Source organism: Urocitellus parryii, chromosome 11 (genome assembly GCF_045843805.1).
Source record: "Urocitellus parryii isolate mUroPar1 chromosome 11, mUroPar1.hap1, whole genome shotgun sequence".
NCBI lineage: Eukaryota > Metazoa > Chordata > Mammalia > Rodentia > Sciuridae > Urocitellus > Urocitellus parryii.
Window position 1 is genome coordinate 66298870 of NC_135541.1, and position 15200 is coordinate 66314069.

Below are 15200 nucleotides of genomic sequence, written 5' to 3' on the forward strand. Positions count from 1 at the left end.
ATGGTAAAAAGCTGGAAGCAGGGGCTGAGGTTGTGGCTCAAGTGGTAGCGCGCTCGCCTAGCATGTGTGAGGCACTGGGTTCGATTCTAAGCATCACATAAAAACAAAGATATTGTGTCCACCTAGAACTAAAAAATAAATATTAAAAAAAAAAAGCTGGAAGCAGAACACTCCTCATGGACACTAGGGCACTAACTGGGGCACTGCTGATGCTGAAGCCTAAGGCTTCACAGAAGAGCATTAAGCACAGAGATTGGCAAAGTTCTTCCAGGATCTAGCAAACTTCTTTTGTTGTACCGCGTCAACAGTAACTAAGTACCAACCTTAGGGACTCTACGATAATCTCTTCCTCCTCAGTCTACTTAAAACACTGCAGATACTGATATTTAAATACCACAGACACAAATTATTTTTAAGAATATTAAAAATATAAAAAAGAACATTCATAAATATGTCAAATGCATTACTGTTAAAAAACCCCACTACCTTTATTTATGAAATGGATGCAAAGGTAATATGGTTATAGTTAAGAGCAGAGACTCTAGATGTGAAATGAATGCCTACCACATATAAGCTGTGTGGCCAGGGCAAGTTACTTAACTTTTAAGTGTGTTTCCTGAAAAATAAATGAGTTAATATGTATATTACACTTAGAACTTCAGAACATAGCAAGTGCTTAAAAAGAACAGCAATGCTGTTGCTGGGCTGCTGCTGCTGCTGCTGTTACTGCTGTTCCACTAATGTGGTCAGAAAAAGAGAGAACACTGTATTCAGAACCTCAAGAAGAGTTCAAATACCAACTTTAAAAGTTTTAAGTTTTATACTGTGGCCATGGTAGTTAAACCTTCTATGCTTACATTTTTCATATCTAAAAGAGAAGTATGAATACTCTTTCAACATCCATCCATTCATCCATCAACATCAACTGAGGACCTAACATATATCCAAGTATTACATCGGGCCTGAGATACAAATATAAATAAGATGCAGTTCTCCCTTGAACTGCAGATCACAGTCTAGTGAGCAATACTTAAGAGCCTTCCTTTTCTTTCATGTGGGCATTTCTTAAGGCTCCGTCTGCCTTAAGGAGCCTTGAAGAATAAAGGGTCAAGTATGTATTTTAGTATCACAGGTTCTATGATTAAACGGGTCCAGGAGCAATATTTAATCTTGCTAGAAATTGTTAGGCAAAAAAATATGACCAGCTTCTGACATTCTATATTTTGCTATTTTGAGAAAAATACTATGAAGCAGTGGAATCACTAGGAAATTGCCCCTGTGTATGAAATGGCAGTCATAGGAGTGAGGTGAGGAGTGGAAAACACATCTCTGTTTCTGATCAGAGAAGAAATACCAGACCTTGGAGAGATGGCTCTGCTCATAGGCTAGTACTCCCTTTTTATCCCTCACACCCGTTTTTGGGTGATCTTCAAGCCATTGCTTTGAACAAATAGCTCTGAAGTCATTGTCCAAGAGGAGTTTCTATCATTGGATCCCTTTTGAGCCACATCCATCAACTTTTAGAAGATCCTGCCTTGGCACAAAGGGTGTGAAATTAACCGGGAGCAAGTTCTTGATTGCTGTACTTCATCCCAATAATAAAGAGCTTCTCATAAAGCTATTTGGTATTAAAAGTGCTTATTCTGATCATCCCATGTGGCTTGGCCACTACAAGGGTGGGACTAGTGGTTCCCCTTTAATCTGACACTTAAAACTCAACTTTAGGATGGCTATAATAATATCTGATAATCACTAGCACAAAATGAATGAAGAAATTATGTAATCACAGGACAGACTGAACACCTATTCTTTATAAAGAAACAATGCATGCCAATTTGCTTTCATCTGTCATCATCAACTGGCATTTAATAACTATGACTTAAAATTTTATATTTAAAATCTAACAAATTATAATGGCAACTCAGCATATACATAAAGCAATATTAAGTTTATTGAAAATTTGGTATTTTAGGAAGTATATAATTATATCATCATTTTGAATTCTTTTATATGCCCTAGAGATTAGTGCTCTACCTGATGTGTGAGAGGTAAAAATTTTCTCCCAGGATGTGGGCTCTCTGTTCACCTCACAGATTGTTTCTTTTGCTGAGAAGAAACTTTTTAGTTCCATTCCATCCCATTTATTGATTCTTGGTTTTAATTCTTGCGCTGTAGGAGTTTATTAAGGAAGTTGGGACCAAATCCCACATGATGAAGATTAGGGCCTACTTTTTCTTCTATTAGACACAGAGTCTCTGGTTTTATTCCTTGATCCATTTTGAATTAAATTTTGTGCATGGTGAGAGATAGGGTTTTAATTAAATTTTGTTGTATATGGATTTCCAGTTTTCCCAGCACCATTTGTTGAAGAAGCTATCCTTTCTCCAGTGCATGTTTTTGGCACCTTTGTCTAAGATAAGATAATTGTAATTTTGTGGGTTAGTCTCTGTGTCCTCTATTCTGTACCATTGGTCTACCAGTCTGTTTTGGTGCCAATACCATGCTGTTTTTGTTACTACTGCTCTGTAGTATAGTTTAAGGTCTGGTACAGCAATGCCACCTGCTTTACTCTTCCTGCTAAGGATTGCTTTAGCTATTCTGGGTCTCTTATGTTTCCAGATGAATTTCATGATTGTTTTTTCTATTTCTATGAGGAATGCCATTAGGATTTTGATCAGAATTGCATTAAATCTGTATAGTGCTTTTGGTAGTATGGTCATTTTGACAATACTAATTCTGCCTATCCAAGAGCAAGGTAGATCTTTCCATCTTCTAAGGTCTTCTTTGATTTCTCTCTTTAGGATTCTGTAGTTTTCATTGTCTAGATCTTTCATAACCCAATCAACAAATGGTCCAACAACCTGAACAGACACTTCTCAGATGAGGATATACAATCAATCAACAAATATATGAAAAAATGCTCATCATCTCTAGCAATCAGAGAAATGCAAATCAAAACTACTCTAAGATATCATCTCACTCCAGTCAGAATGGCAGCTATTAAGAATGCAAACAACAATAAGTGGTGGCGAGGATGTGGGGAAAAAGGTACACTCATACATTGCTGATGGGACTGCAAATTGGTGCAGTCAATATGGAAAGCAGTATTGAGATTCCTTGGAAATCCAGGAATTGAACCACCATTTGACCCAGCTGTCCTCTCCTCGGACTATACCCAAAGGACTTAAAAAAAGCATACTATAGGGACACAGCCACATCAATGTTTATAGCAGCACAATTCACAATAGCTAAACTGTGGAGCTAACCTAGATCCTTCAGTGGATGAATGGATAAAAAAATGTGGCATATATACACAATGGAATTGTGTATATATGCCCAGCAATAAAAGAGAATAAAATCATGGCATTTGAGGGTAAATGGATGGTGTTGAAGAAGATAAGGCTAAGTGAAGTTAGCCAATCCCCAAAAAACAAATGCCAAATTTTTTCTCTGATATAAGGAGGCTGATTCATAGTGGGGTAGGGAGGGGGAGCATGGGAGGAATAGATGAATTCTAGATAGGGAAGAGAGGTGAGAGGGGAAGGGAGGGGACAGGGGATTAGCAAGGATGGTGGAATGTGATGGACATCATTATCCAAAGTACATGTATGAAGACATGAACTGGGTATCAACATACTCTATATACAAACAGAGATATGAAAAATTGTGGTATATACGTGTAATACGAATTGTAATGCAAAAAAAGATTACATAAAAATAATTATATCATCCTAAAAAATTAAAATTCAGAATATTTTATTATATTTATATAACATTACAATATAGAGCAACTATATACATTATTTGAAATCATGTATTTGGCTCATAATTGGCCAAGATTTATTACAAACTATAGCTACAGACATCACAAAAAATTATTCTCGTATCTGTGTGTGTCAGGAAAATGTTCTAAAAACTAATATATTAGTTAAGTGAGAATTATCTAGAAAAAAGGAAAACTAGTAGCTATCATGTCTTCAAGTTTCAATTAGATAATAAATTATATTTCAAATATCTATTTACAAATCATAACCATTAATATTTTTTTTACCTAATCACATTTTAGATTCATAGTGAAAACCTAATGCTGAAAATAAATTCAATGATTTACCCAAACATTGTTACATAAGAAGTTTTAAGAAACTGTAAATAATTCTTAATACTCTCATTCTGATTCTCTGACTTCTCAAGACTATGTTGCATTTCTTTCAAAGATACTTCTTGATGTTGTGCTTTCTAAATAAAAACAAGAGAGAAATACAAGTCACAATAAAAATACCTATATACAATAACTGAATATATTATTTTTAATTTTTTAAAAAAATTCTCATACCTGATGTGTCCATTATTAAATTATCTTAAAAATTAATGATATGGGTTTGTTGTAATGTTCCCAGGATTTGACTAAAGTTACTAACAAGTAGGTTTACGATCTGATAATTTTTATACCAGTAAAAAAGTATAAAATTCTAAGCCCAGATTTAGAAATAGCTGAAAAACGAGTTTTTTCCTGTGATTTTCACGGACAGTTGAGTGATCAGTCAAGTATATATCTTACATACATACTTTAGCCCCAGCTGGACTATCAACACCTCTCTCATTGGTAACTGTCCCTAGAGTCTTCTGCAGTGCCCTGTTCACCCTATAGGCCTTTCTTATTTTCTACCCAAATACTCTGGTGGGGGTGGTGGTGAACGCACAAGTTCCAGGATGGGCTCAGCTGCTTAACCCATTGTAACCCTCCTGAAGCCAGAAATGCCTCTCAAGTCTTATGTATGTCCTAAATCCATTGATAATTTTACATTCTACCCTACAAATACAAGTGTGTTATGTTGCTGTTTTTCTCTCCAAATTGTTGAGTCAAGTTGATGCTTCAAAAAGATTTGCTGCATTTTTTGTGTAGCTCAGCCTATCAGGTTGCACTGTTGTGAAGGACACAGAAGGTCTCTTTAGAGAAATCTTGGAAACTAGATAGTATCTGTAACCTGTTTTATCTAAAGCATTTTTGGTAAACTGATCTAATTAAAGAATTTTTTTAAAATAACAGAGTTCATTCTGATGGGATAAAATATGAATTTTTAGGCAGAAAAATGGCAAAAATTAATATGAAAATATGTTCAATGTAATGGAAATGTGTTTTGATGGTTTTAAATAAAACTCATTTTTTGGGGGGGGTTGGGGGGTGGATACTGGGTATTGAACTCAGGGACACTTGACTACTGAGCCACATTCCTAGCACTATTTTGTATTTTATTTAGAGACAGAATCTCACTGAGTTGTTTGGCGCCTAGCTGTTGCTGAGGCTAGATCTGAACTTTCCATCCTCCTGCCTCAGCCTCCTAATCTGCTGGGATTATAGGTGTGTACCACCATACCAGGCAAAACCTATTTATTAATCTGTTAAACATGGGGCTAAGTGAATGTGCATTACAACAACTAAATCACAGTAGAAATCAACCATATGTGCTTTAATTATTTTAATTTTTCATTTTATACCCCGCCACCCACCAGAGTACTTGGGTAGAAAATAAGAAAAGGCACTGCAGAAGACTCTGGGGACACAGTTACCAATGAGAGAGGCTTTCTGGGTGTCTATAGTCCAGCTGGGGCTAAAGTATGTATATAAGATAAATACTTAACTGATCACTCAACTGTTTCTGAAAATCACGGAACAAAACTCATTTTTCAGCTTTCTAAATCTGTGCTTAGAATTTTATATTTTTTTACTGGTATAAAATTATCAGATAGTAAACCTACTTATTAGTAGCTTTAGTTAAATACTGGAATATTACAACAAAACCTATCTCACCTTAGCTTTATTTTTTCAGAGGCTTTAATTACATAAAGAATATAAACATATTTTATAATATCAGAAACTTCTATGGTGAGTTTAAAAAAAAAATGGAAATAAAGGGAAGGCCTGTGCTAAATTAAAAGTGATAAACATTTTATTCTGATTAAATTGTCATAAAACTTGTGAAAGCAATGAAATTAAACAGTGTATGCCATAATCATTTAATTTTTTAACTTTTTAGGTTTTCTACTTTTTAGACACTTTTTAGACACTTGGAATAAAAAAACAGTTTTCGTGAAGTCTCCTGCTTCTGGAAAAATAAAGTTGCATTATTCTCTACGTCATTATCAAGTAGTCAGTTAAGTAATTTAAACATGACTAATGCTGGCTTCAAGAGTATCTTATGCCAACTGAGTATTTCATAAATATTCAAGGAAAAACATCAGAAGACTAATTAAACATAGGCAACTGGTATTCTCATTTCATGGGTAAGTGGATCAAAGCATTCGTTCATATGCAGATTTAACAATACTGAATATTTACTTAACACCAAATTATACATTTCTAAAATATAACATTCATAGACATAATTATTCAAGACAGATATAAAAATCTAACGTACACTCTAAATTGTGTTTATCTTTAAAAAATGAAAAATTCATACCATGAAGAAAATAAGTAAATGAAAACTCATTAAGTTTTCATTAAGAGCACATGCAGGAGGAGGGCCTGATGAGACCTGGGGCAATGCAATACATGCTGCCAGGAAGGCAGGACAAATTCTTTGGCATAATGCTGACATTTACATTTTATGTTTTATATTATTTATTTTTAATACTATCAGTAAACAGCCTTGATACCCCTCAATTTGTACTTCAACAATTTAACTAAACTGCATGGTATGAATGTGCTAATTTAGCTTTTACAATATATTAAATCATAATAATACTTACAGTGTTTATTTTGCAAACAAGTTGGTTTTGTTCTTCATTTTTCTTTCTAAGCTCAGTTTCCAGATCTAATATTTTAGTTTGTAAAGCCCTCTCTCTAGATGACATTTTCTCTACTTCTTCAGAAACCTGTAATTTTTATTGAGAGTAAAACGACTAAATGTGCTTTCTTTAAAATGAGATTTAAAGCTGTGACAAGGTTATACTGTACTTTTTTATTCCCAAATAGGTACTGGACAATTAGAAAGTGCTTAAAAACAGTCTATCTTGAAGAAGCACATATAAGTATCTATACTTTTTTCGTAAGTATTTGAAAAGTTAGCTTGAGATACAAAAGATTTTTTTGTGTATATTTTTACTGCTTTGTAACTAAGGTAGGTGTTTTCTCCAACCACATATTTTTAACAATATAAGAGCAATTTCTATTTTTAATAGTATTTATATGCACCATGGTGTCTACAGCAGCAGTGGAATACATACAGTTCTCATGAAATGCTGATTATATTTTTGGATGGATAGAATGGAGGGGAATGACACACACACACAGAAACATGAATGTTACACGACTGGCTTTTCATTCATTCACTTAAGTGGCCTGAATTTGAGTTTTCATATTTCTCTCATTGCTTATTTTATCAGAAAGTCTAGCTTAGCTCATCAAAAATTCAGATATATGAAAGGCTTTCTGTAGGAATGTTGAGTCGGAGCCACAAAAATGAGAATGAAAGTCAGGTCCAGTCCAGGAACAAGAAGCTAGTAGGAAGAAGTATCCTCTAACATAAGGCTGTAGACATGGTTCTAAGTTTTGATGAAAGAATTTACAAACATTTCTTCTGCACAAATGCTAAGGAATATTTTGACTGAGGGATGCTAACAGGATCTGAAGCTGTGGAAGTAAAGGCCCTCAGAACAAATATTCATGCCCTTGGCACTATCTCCTTGGAGTGGGCTATGGAGATAGGGCAGTGATGGCACTTCACAAGTATACAGAAACTACAGATAGCCCCACATCCACTGCAGTGGGAGAGAAAGGAGAGGGCAGACACGTCTCTAAGGACTTTAAACACTTTTGGGAAGGAATTTGAGAGTACCTATAATTTTCAAGGTTCACTAATGCCGAATCCAAAATAAAGCCACCTCTTATTTTCATAACAAAAGTTGGTGGGGCTGAGAAATTTGTATTACACTTCTGCCATTGAGAGTACATTTTGATATCTAGCTTTTATTCAACAATTCAAAATCAATTTAAATTGGTTTCTCAGAGTTTAAAAAAATAGACTATATATGTGATACTTGGAAGAGTCACATTTCAAGAATATTAGATTTTTTCTGACTTTTATGAAATGAAAATTAATGGAATTGAGGAAGACCATGGGTAGAAGTAAGTTTGGAGGAAATGATTCAGAATTTGGGTGTAGACCTACTAAGCCTGAGATGTCTACATTCACTGGGATGCCAAGTAAGTAGTAGAATATGTGAGTCTAGATTTCAGTGGGTGGACAGTGCTAGCTGGAGATACACATCTAAGAATCATCAGGATACATATAATCACTTTTTAGCCTTACTTATGAAGAAATGCATAACCCCATTTTACTGGTTAAGAAAACTAAAGTTCAGAGAAGTAAACAATGTCAGTGTACAATGTGTCAGAACCAGCATTTAAACCTAGTTCCTCTTGGAATCCAAAAATTACCATTGTTCTTTCAGGATTCAAACTATTGTTTAAGTGTGAAAAACTCACTTCTCCTTTTGAGACTTCTGAATCATTCCCTCTCCTTCCAGACTGAGGTAAGCACACCTTCCAGTGTTCCCTGAACCTGCCCTGTTACAGTACCTACACATAAGATGGCATCTGAGAGTCAAGTGTTAGTCTCTACAAGTCCTGAGGCTGAAGTGTGCTGAAGCAGAGTATGCTGAGAGCTGAGGTGGGGTTTTTCCACCTTTATCTCTCAAGGACCAGCAGACTGCCTGACACACAGGAAAGCATTAGTTTAGGCGGAATGCTAATCTAACTATAATTTAATTCTTGCATGTATTTATTTATTTATACAACAAATATTTGTCAAAAAGGACTTGAGCTTTACAGCTCACCAGATCCTGACTGGAACAAAATTTTTAATTATTTGCCCATTTAACTTGATTTTATATTTTTAAAATATAAAAATATTTTACACCTTCGAAGTACTTCCTATCTCAGCCTGTTACCCCGACACACAGCCATTTACCTGGTGGAGTAACTCTGGACCAATAATATATGTTTTTCTTCAAAGGAAAAATGGATAAAGAACAAAAATGCAATTGTTCCCTTTACCCTGTCATCAGGATAAAGACAAGTCTGGCAACAGGAAATACTAACTATTTAAAAAGAGGACTCTTTGGCAAACTAATTAAAATGATTATAAATAAAGGACATCTGTACCTTATGTCTTCCTTCTTCTAAAACAGCTTCCAGTTGCCTGGCCAGTGCTGTGTATTCTGCAGATTTCTCTTTAAACATCAGATTGCTGTGCTTAAGGCACTCTTCTTTGTTTGCCAGCTTCTTTTCAAGCTCTTTATTCTCTGCATCCATCTGTTCTAATTTTCTTTGTACAGAAAATATATATTTTTAAATTATAGAGTTCAGGAAAAAAAATGCAACACCAATTTTAAGTCAATTTAATACCTACTGTTTAAGGTTTTCACACTTCAATTGAATTAGATAATTTTCCTCCTCCAGAGAAAGCTTTAGAAGACTGTGATTTTCATCAATCTAGAAGAAAAAAAAAATATGCTTTCTTTATAATCAACTACCAAAGAAATCTAAATATTTTATTGTTAAAACAAAAAAACAAGATATATAAAATTATTATTACTTCTATACAGAAAGATACCAAGAAATGTTACATTATGAAAATACAAATTCTTAAATTCCTGATTAGGTTTTTTTTTTTTTTTTTTTTTTTTTTTTAAGAGAGAGAAGGAAAGAGAGAGAGAATTTTAATATTTATTTTTTTAGTTATTGGCAGACACAACATCTTTGTTTGTATGTGGTGCTGAGGATTGAACCCAGGCCGCACGCATGCCAGGCAAGCGAGTTACCGCTTGAGCCACATTCCCAGCCCCCTGATTAGGTTTAAAATAAACAAAAACAATATGTACATAATAGGGAAAAAAAATCAACTGAAAATTTTCTGGTTGATAGCAATTAAAATATGGGAAAATTACACAGTATTAATTTACTTAATTAATTGTTACTTAGTTTCTCTTATGTTTTATATTTCATTTAACGATGCTGATAATTTATTACCTGTAAATTTGTAACTGTAAGTGAAAACCATACTCTTCTGAGAAGCAAAATAAATCAAATATACACATGCCCATGCCAAGATAGAATATCTTCCAAGCTGTGGCTAAGTGGTATACAAGCTTGCCTAGCCATGGGTGAGGCCCTGAGTTCCATGCCCAACACCATAAAAATAAATAAATATTAAAAAATTAAAAAAAATTCTTCCCATTGTTTCAAAGGCTGATTTAAGTAGCTTAAAAAGCCTTGAAAATTTTAAATTTTTTTTTCTCATAATTTCAACTAGTAGTTTAGGTTAAATAAATATAATTTAACATTTTCCTAGAAAAATCTCTTCTCAGGAATTTAAGTTCACAAAATATTGTCTGCATGTTTTAATAAACAGGATGCATTTCATTTCAAAATGAAAATATACAGTTGGAAGACACAGAATGAATTCTTCCTATAACTATATTGCAAGGGGGAAAAAAAAGACTTGCTACCATCCTTGGATGTGCTTCCTTGAAAAAAAATTAATCCATTTAAAAATACTTGAGTGCTTTCATGTGCGAGGCACTGAGCTAGGAAATGGCTGTGTGATTATAAAAAGGACACACTTGATCCCTGTTCTGATTGGTTAAAAAGTATGGAAAAATAAAAGAATTGAAAATAATGCCAATAAATGTGATGCACAATTCTACTCAAAAGCATGATAATTTAAAGGTAAATTACAATCATTTAAAGGTAAATTACAATAATTCACCTTATCCTGATACCAGAAACATTTACATTAGCACAGCTTTGCTCTTGCCCTCATGTAATTACCATATCCACCAATATCTAAATATAGATTTGCACTAATAGCCTAAGTTACTGATTTTTAATTACGAATTTGTTACCATAAAGCACTAAAAGTACAGCATATAACATAATATTATGGTATTTCATGAAAATATTTTATCATCAGAGGCAGATGGAAATGAAAAATCAACCCCTGACATGAGTGCCCTCAACTGGTGAATTCACTCCAAGTGTTCCTTTAACACATCTTGCAAAACTCAGAACAAACGCTGGACACCTGGCCCTGAAGCTCCCTAAGGATGTGTGCCTGGTCTGCACATTTCGCCTTGCAGTGCTGCAGGCTCTCCTGAGACTCCTGAAGCCTCCGTTCAGCCGCCATCAAGGAATCACGGATATGCTCTACCTCCTTCAGATGAGACTCCATCTGGCCTCTCATCTGAGTGTGGCATTAGGAGAAATAAGTGCAAGATCACACATTTAGCATTAATATTCTTATTATTTTAAATGCTAGATAAATGTTATATAATAAGTATTTTAGGTATAATGGTTTTAAACAACAATATTTAAACAAAATAAGTATTAACAAATATTAATTTAGATTCTGCTACATAAGAACATAAAATTAAAGTGGATTGGCCCTTTATTAATTTCCAAAAGGTTTGTTAAGAAAATAAATATATTAGCTTGAGAAGAGGGTGTTTAAACTACTTAGGAAAGCATCTGTCATTTTGTGAATGAAAGCAAAATGACATCTGTCATTTTGTGAATAGATGTTAATATTAGTAAAATTGGTATACTACTTTTCTATTTTCTACCATCAGCCTATCAAGTAATTGTCATTTTCAGTTATTCAATCTTATAACTCAGATATTTAACTAAAAGAGAGCAACCCTGGTTCACTCATCGTGGCTCAAATTGGTGGGTTTACTGTATGTTACTTCAAGACAATATGAGCTTCCACTTGATTTATTTGATCATGGTTACAATGAACATATTTCTCTGATTTCATCTGTATTATATTAACCCCAATCTATATTAAAACCTGCATCCTATAGTTCTTCTCTGAAGCACTTTTGTGGACAGGTGACTCAAAACAATTTTTAAAATGCTCATACTGTTAATTATTTAAAAAAATTAGCCAGATTTGGCATTTAGGGTGCTCATAAGGAGGAGGAAAACCACGAGTACGACTCTTTCCCTGAGAAAGGGAACACCTGTATCCTCTATGTAGCATCTGGCAGCCTTGATTACAAAAGATGAAAACAGAAAGAAAGCACACTCTGTAAAACACCTAAGATCCAAGAGAAAACCAGGAAATTTAGTTGAAAAGGAAAAAGAAGATTTAATTTAAAACCAAAATTACTTTTGTGGTTGTAGATCAGTAACTAAAAAAAAGAAAAAAAAAAAAAAACAGTAGCTGAAAAACACAAGCTTCTGCCCTCTGTGCCCTTGAACACAGATTTTTAAAATAGACTTCTTACAATGCTGCCTAGCTGAAGAGGAAACATTTTCATTGGAAATATCTCCTGAGAAGGAAACCAAAAGACATAAATGCTGTCTGCTAAAAATAGATGAAAAATAATTTTAAGAAACTGGTAAGTTGAGCATTGGATAGGTTACTATCCATTACCTCTGTTTAACGCAGTGTGCCTGCTCTGGCTTATTTCTTCTTTCCAGTGGTGTCTCATTTGATTGAGAAACCCAAATTTGGGAGCAACCCAGAGAGAAAAACCTTATTACACCCAGCTGGAATTGACCACTAACTTCACAACCTCTCCAACCAGGAGTTACCATCTGACAACTTTCACAGCTTCCTTACCAAAACAACATGAAACTTCAAAAAGGGATGCAGTTTCATTTAAAACTTAGAAATATTCACAAAAACATGTTCACTTGCCAACATTGGCCTTCCCCTATTCTGTTGCAATAGGGCAAATAAAAGGAAATGACAATTTTTTAAAAAAGGTATCATTTTTCTTCAAAAAATGCATTTAGCAGAGAGTATTTACTTTGTAATTTTTTAGACACCAAAAAAAAAATTAAAACCAGAAAAAAAAGTGAGATTAGTTTGCATTTTATGGGCTGATAAATCTCAATGGTAATCAGATTTTTAAGTTTAAGTCTGATTCTGTATCAGAAAATAAAAAACATCTATGCTATTTCTTAAATCATAAGAAAAAAAGTGATAAAACATTCACATAAACAAACAACATTTCAAGTCTGGAAGAAACATTACTTCCTCAGGAAAAAAAAACTCCTACAGAGACTGAGAACAGACCATTCCTAGGTAAAAACCACAGAAAATGACCAAAATGAAAGAATTTGTATAACATTCACAGAGAAAAAACTATATAAATATTATCTTACAATTCAAATTTTCAAATTACCTCATCTAATTTTTTATTTTTGTTTTTTGTCATTAGATTATTTTCTTGTAGCAAACTTTCACACTTGCTTTTCACCATTTCAGCTGCTTCTTGCAACTTTTGTACCTAAAAATAAAATGCATTATTAGAGTACCATGTGTTATTTAATTATTTGGACTATAGCATGAATAAAAACTAAAAATCTGAATTTTCAAATTAAATAAATCATAATTTCCTTACCAATACCCTCAGTATGTTTATCTATCTAATGTTATTCCTTCTTTAAATATGAAATTGTTCAGTGCTCTACTCTAATCCACAATTCTTTTATGGATTTACCTGTCTTCTTCCCTCAATACGTCTAGTCTCTTCATTTGAACTCTGAAAACTACAGAGATTTGCAGGTAAAAGTTACTTTAAGGTATTAGTCTCCAGTCCAAACCAGCTTTCAATCCAATAATTTCTCCTACCAAATGAAAATCTGCTCAAAAAATAGGTGAGCACTTCAGTAATTAAATTCTATGGTAACTCAGTTATAGTATTCTTGCTGAGGGATTAAATCTGAACAACCAAGTGGAAGACCCAGATGACATTCTCAATAACAGATCCACTGTCTTCATAGACTCCATTCTTTCCTCCTGCCTACAATATTCTAACTGGATGTCTCAACTCTGTTTTACCATCTAATCCATCCAGATGCATGGAACTCCTTTCTACTTGCATATACTTTGTCCTACCTTAACCTTTTCCCCTTTGATTCATTGTCTTCTTTCTGTTCTTTTTATTATTATTTTTTAAGGTGGTACTGAGGACCAAACCTAGGATCTTTTATATGCTAGGCAAGTGCTCTACCACTGACCTACACCCTCAGTCTGTCATTATTCTTTAACTCAAACTCTTTTTTCCAATAAATTCAAGATCTTTATTGAGCCATGAACAGTGGTACAAACCTGTAATCCCAGCAGCTGAGGAGGCTTAGGCTGGAGTATTGCAATTTCAAAGCTCTACTTGGGAACTTAGTGAGGCCCTACGTAATTTAGCAAGACTCTTGTCTCAAAATAAAAATAAAAAGGATAGGGATGTGGCTCAGTGCTTAAGTGCCCCTGGATTTAATCTCTAATACCAAAAGAAAAAAAAAAAAGAGAGAGAGAGAGAGAACGATCTTTATTGGACCAGTTTGTTATTCATCTTGGAAAAATCTACAAAAGTTTCATTTTTTCCATGAAGCAGAATACTATATTTCCAAAACAAAGCTTTTCTACAAATTACTATTAAATATGTGCTTTATTTCACATACATTGTCATAAGCTCTTTTCAAGGTCTTTCACATGAATAAATCTGAATTATACTTTTATTAGGAAAGATGAAATGTTGGACATTAATGACCCTGAAAGGGCATCGTTATTGTAAGTTGATAACATTAAATATATAAGATGAGAAATCAAATATAATCAAGATTAATAAGATTATACATTAAAATTCACATTATTGGGCTGGGTTGTGGCTCAGAGGTGCTTGCCTAGCATGCATGAGGTACTGGGTTCGATCCTCAGCACCACATAAAGTAAAATAAAGACACTGTGTTCACTCATAACTAAAAAATAAAAAAAAATTCACATTCTGCCTATGAATTAATTTTATATTTACTTTTAGGAATATCCAATATACCCACAGGCAGTGTTTGAATTAGGTATTAGCAAATCATCTACCTATAAAAGTATTTGGGACCTTAAGAAACATTTGGGTTATATAATATGTCACAAAATAATAGCCCCACCTCTTCATTTGTTTATTTATATCACAAATAAAATATAGTGTTCTAAATAGTCTACCAATTTTAAGAAATTTGAAACTAGATGCAGTGGTCACCTGAGTTTTATACACTTCAATAAGGGTTTTCTGTTGGTTTTCTAGTTCTTGTAATTCTAAGAGTTCCTCTTCAACAGAAACAACCTTGTCCTCCAAAGCAGCAAGTGTACCCTAGAAGGAATATATAATAGACTTTATAAGCTATTAGAATACATTTA

General features: G+C 33.7%; 1 protein-coding gene across 1 annotated transcript in view; it reads right to left on the reverse strand.

Moving 5' to 3' along the window:
• Nucleotides 1-3865: 3865 nt before the first annotated feature.
• The window catches only part of Odf2l (outer dense fiber of sperm tails 2 like), a 38389-nt gene continuing 27054 nt past the window's right edge, over nt 3866-15200 (reverse strand). Inside the window, exons 11-17 of the mRNA XM_026406153.1 lie at nt 15043-15153; nt 13195-13299; nt 11085-11243; nt 9411-9493; nt 9164-9326; nt 6748-6873; nt 3866-4236 (exon numbers count right to left, since the gene is read on the reverse strand). Coding sequence (XP_026261938.1) covers nt 4108-4236; nt 6748-6873; nt 9164-9326; nt 9411-9493; nt 11085-11243; nt 13195-13299; nt 15043-15153 — 876 coding nt within the window. The 3' untranslated portion in view covers nt 3866-4107. The remainder of the gene's footprint in view (nt 4237-6747; nt 6874-9163; nt 9327-9410; nt 9494-11084; nt 11244-13194; nt 13300-15042; nt 15154-15200) is intronic.